The sequence below is a fragment of the Tupaia chinensis genome, unplaced genomic scaffold, assembly GCF_000334495.1.
Source record: "Tupaia chinensis unplaced genomic scaffold, TupChi_1.0 Scaffold000067_1, whole genome shotgun sequence".
Taxonomy (NCBI): Eukaryota; Metazoa; Chordata; class Mammalia; order Scandentia; family Tupaiidae; genus Tupaia; species Tupaia belangeri.
This window is the reverse complement of record NW_006159526.1, coordinates 3,699,783-3,704,357: the sequence shown is the minus strand read 5'-3', so window position 1 is coordinate 3,704,357 and position 4,575 is coordinate 3,699,783. Positions and strand designations below refer to the sequence as shown.

At 61.4% G+C, this 4,575-nt stretch overlaps 1 protein-coding gene across 1 annotated transcript in view; it reads left to right on the top strand.

The window, feature by feature from the left end:
- Positions 1 to 15: 15 nt before the first annotated feature.
- The window catches only part of DMWD (DM1 locus, WD repeat containing), a gene marked incomplete at its 5' end in the record, with an annotated part of 6,653 nt that continues 2,093 nt past the window's right edge, over positions 16 to 4,575 (top strand). Inside the window, 4 exon segments of the mRNA XM_006142171.3 lie at positions 16 to 265; positions 1,340 to 1,522; positions 3,604 to 4,286; positions 4,288 to 4,569. Coding sequence (XP_006142233.2) covers positions 16 to 265; positions 1,340 to 1,522; positions 3,604 to 4,286; positions 4,288 to 4,569 — 1,398 coding nt within the window.

Sequence of the window (4,575 nt, the reverse complement as noted above, 5' to 3'; positions counted from 1 at the left end):
TCCCCCCCCGCCCGCCCCTGCCTCTGCCGCCGGCCCGGGGGCCGCAGGTCCGGCGTCCTCCCCGCCGCCCGCAGGCCCCGGACCCGGGCCTGCTCTGCCCGCCGTGCGCCTCAGCCTCGTGCGCCTCGGGGAGCCCGACGGCTCTGGGTCGGGAGAGCCGCCTGCCACGCCCGCCGGGCTGGGTGCAGGGGGAGACCGCGTCTGCTTCAACTTGGGCCGCGAGCTCTATTTCTACCCGGGCTGCTGCCGCCGCGGAAGCCAACGGGTGAGCGGCCGGCATCGCTGGGCCCTGAGCGCTGAGAAGCGGGGGGTCCCCGAAAGGACATGGGGCCCTGAGATAGGCACCTTCGATGCGGGACATCCATCCGGGGGCAGGATTCCGGAAGGTGATGAGAGACCTTCTGTCGCTGGGCATCATGGAAGTGATGGGTTATGCGTGGGGGTTCTGGGATGGTGAACGTTCTGGATCCGATAGGGCATCCGAGATGATGCCGGAGCCCTCGAGGTCTCGGGCGGCATGCATTCCGCCCACAGTGGAGAACTCTGAAGTGACGATGCAGGGTCGGATGCCACTGAGAACCCAGAAGCATTGCAGTCCCAAGGTGTTAGAGCGGGGTCTTGAGACTTGGGGAGCCCAGAAATGAGTTGCTGGGAGGTAGTAGAGATCCAGAGGGCAGATGGGTTCCTTGAGAAAGCTGGGGTTTGGGTAGGGAAACCCTCCGGGGCAGTGGGGATCTCCAAAGTGATGTAAGCCCTGATGGGTGAGACTCAGGTTTATAGTGGTCCCTGGAAATGATTCAGATCCTGCGAGCCCAGGGATAAGGTACCTAAAACACAGGGACTGTGATGTTTGATGGGTCCCCAAATGGGGTCTTGAGGTTTAGGGAGGTCAAAGTGAAGGGAATCCCGGGATGCTGGATTTTAGAGCCCTGGGGAGTTGAGTGACCCTGAGGTTCTGGAGTCTTGGAGATTTGTGGTGCTAGGTCCCAAGGGAGTTGCTGAGGTTACCGAGAGGCACAGGGCTGGAAGGGAATCATGCTCAGGGACTGTGGGGACCCTAAACCCTGATTCTCTGGGCAGGGGTGTACCTGTATTCAGGGTGGGAGGCACTGTGGTCTGGGGAGAGGGATCCTTCCCATCCGCTTTTTCCCCCTCCTCTGCCTGAGATCTGAGTCCCCTTCCTGTCTGTGGTTACCCCCTCCCTCTTCACCCACCCACCCACCTACCTACCCACTTCCCTTGAGGACTTAACCCTGCTTCCTCTTAGTGGTTTTCCCTGACCTCAACACCCTCTTCCTTCCTCTCAGTGGCATTAACTCCTTTTCTCCCACCGTTCAAGTCCATTGACCTCAACAAGCCAATTGACAAGCGGATCTACAAGGGCACCCAGCCCACCTGCCACGACTTCAACCAGTTCACTGCTGCCACAGAGACCATCTCCCTGCTGGTGGGCTTCTCGGCCGGCCAGGTGCAGTACCTGGATCTCATCAAGAAGGACACCAGCAAGCTATTCAACGAGGAGGTGATTGCGGCCCCCAGAGCTGCCCCTTTCCATCCACCCACACGCTGCTCGCCGTAAGCCTGCAGCTGCCAGGAGAGCAGTGTCGTTCTGGGGGGCAGGATGAAGTAGAGCAGGGCAGTGGGGTGACAGACCACAGCCAGTGACGGCAGCCATGCATGCTGTGGCCAGGCCCTGTGTGGTGTCAGCCTGTGCCGGACGTGTCATTCCCCGAGTTCTCATATGCCTGGTGAGGGATTGTGATACCCCGCTCTCCCAACTCTGGGCTTTGGACTCAACCTGTGATGCTCCTTTTACTCACCATGTGACGTGGGAAGGCGACCGTCCTCTGAGCCCTGGGTCTCCTCTGCAAGAACAGTGTCCTTAAGGGCTGTGGTAACACCCTCCATTGCCTAGGCCTGGGCCACTTTGGCACCAGGAGAAATGTCCATGGAGTGACCTTACCCGTGCCCTGCTCTCGTCCTGTATGTCACTGTCTCTGGCCTAAAGGAAGAGGTCTATCAGTATTCCCAGAATGAGCGAATGAAGAGAGGGAGTGAAATAGGGACTGGATTAAAAATTCATTAGCTCACCCATTCACAAATAGTTCTTGAGCATCCATTCTGAGCCAGGCAGGCTTCCAAGGGATGCCACTTCTGAGTAAAACAGACAAGAGGTCTGCCCTGTGGTTCCTTCTCGAGCTGGAGAGACAGATGGTTGTCAGATACCTTAAGTAGACTGGAAACCAGCGGGACGGGCTGTGGGGTGCTGGGTGAGTTTAAATAGGGTGGGCCAGAACGGCCTCGCTGGGAGCTGACACCGGGAGAGCCGAAGGTGGTAAGAGGAGTTCCCTGGGAAGGACATCTCAAGTGGAGGGGCCAGCTAGGACAGATATCCTGGGTGGAGACAGGATGGTGGATGGATTCCCGGAACTCGTGGGAGGGAGGGGGAAGGTTTGGAGAGTCTGGAAGGGTGGAAGAAGTTTGCCTTTCGTAGTGGAAGCCCTTGGGACAGCCTCTGTCACCCAGGCTCATCTGAGCAGAAATGGCTGGAGTGACACGTTTGTCAGTTGTGGGTCCCCAGGAGAGAAGCTCGTTCACACATAGGGGCCGCATTAGGCTGGCGAGGCTGCGGTGCGCAGGAGCGGGCCGGGACTGGGTGCCGGCTGCTGTCGAATGCAGCTCCCTGTTGTCTGTCGTGCATAGACCTGGACTGTGGGGCCTGGAATCTGGTCAGGAGCACAGCATGGTGGCCGCTGGGCCCTGGGGCTCGGGCTGGGCAGTGAGTAGCAGTCAGGGTCTGAGAATATTTTGAAGGTGGAGCCCACAGGGCTTGTTGTAGGAGATGTAAGTTGTGAGAACAAGGAACAGAGATACCTAAGCTTTTGATCTAAGCAGCTGCCAGGGTGGTGTTGTCATGCACTGGTCCAGAAAAATCTCTGCAAGCCCCGCTCCTGCCCCCTGAGGGCTCTGCTCCCTGTGCCAGGACTGGAACAGGCCCCCAAACAGACCACAGCCTCTGTCCTGAGGAGCTGCATTCTCTGGGCACTCCTGCCTTAAGCCTGCCCTGGCAAGCTAGAGAACAGTTCTCTGGTAGGCAAGGCTGTCCCCTCGCCCAGGTGGGACATTGAGGCTCTGGGGGCTCCCTGTGCCACATCCCAGGCAGCCCTGATTCCCTGTGTTCTACAGCTGGTGTCCACATGGTTCCCTTAATTTGGAAGCTGCCCCCCCTCTTTATTCATGATAGAACACATGTGTGCACATGGCGAGGTGAGCACCCTCGTGGGGTCTGGTCACAGTGTGGTCCCCTCCTGCAGTCCAGCCTGTGGGGTCCTGGGCACTTGCACGTGCTTGGCATGTCTCAGGCTGACCGGGTGGGATTCAGACCACGTTGGCCAGGGGGCCTCCACCTTCTCTAGGGCCTTGTGTTACCATGGTGCCGCGGAGTAGGCTGTCTCCTCGTGTGTCTCCAAGGAGGGCCTGGGCCTGGCGAGGCACCAGCTTTCTGGTCGAGGCCCCCGCGAAAGGCCCTGGGGGGACCAGGTCAGGAGGAGGTTTGCTGGGGTTTCCTGCCTTCTCCCAACCCCGAGCTTGTCTCTCTGGCAGCGGCTGATCGACAAGACCAAGGTGACGTACCTGAAGTGGCTCCCTGAGTCGGAGAGCCTGTTCCTGGCGTCCCACGCCAGCGGCCACCTGTACTTGTACAACGTCAGTCACCCGTGCGCCTCGGCCCCACCCCAGTACAGCCTGCTGAAGCAAGGCGAGGGCTTCGCTGTCTACGCTGCCAAGAGCAAGGCGCCCCGCAACCCGCTGGCCAAGTGGGCGGTGGGCGAGGGCCCCCTCAACGAGTTCGCCTTCTCGCCCGACGGCCGGCACCTGGCCTGCGTCAGTCAGGACGGCTGCCTGCGCGTCTTCCACTTCGACTCCATGCTGCTGCGCGGCCTCATGAAGAGCTACTTTGGGGGCCTGCTGTGTGTGTGCTGGAGCCCCGATGGCCGCTACGTGGTGACGGGGGGCGAGGATGACCTGGTCACTGTGTGGTCCTTCACCGAGGGCCGTGTGGTGGCCCGGGGTCACGGCCACAAATCCTGGGTCAATGCCGTGGCCTTTGACCCCTACACCACACGGGCCGAGGAGGCTGCGGCAGCCAGTGGTGATGGGGAGCGGAGCGGCGAGGAGGAGGAGGAACCAGAGGCTGCAGGCTCCGGCCCCAGCTCTGGCAGGGGCGTCCCACTGTCACCGCTGCCCAAGGCGGGCTCCATCACCTACCGCTTCGGCTCGGCGGGCCAAGTTCTGCCTGTGGGATCTGACTGAAGACGTGCTCTACCCACACCCACCCCTGGCCCGCACGCGCACCCTCCCCGGCACGCCCGGCACCACACCACCAGCCACCAGCAGCTCTCGGGGTGGTGAGGCTGTCCCGGGCCCCCTCCCCCGCTCGCTGTCCCGCTCCAACAGCCTCCCACACCCTGCGGGCGGTGGCAAGGCTGGTGGCCCCGGCGTGGCAGCAGAGCCAGGCACCCCGTTCAGCATTGGCCGCTTTGCCACGCTCACACTGCAGGAGCGGCGGGAGCGCGG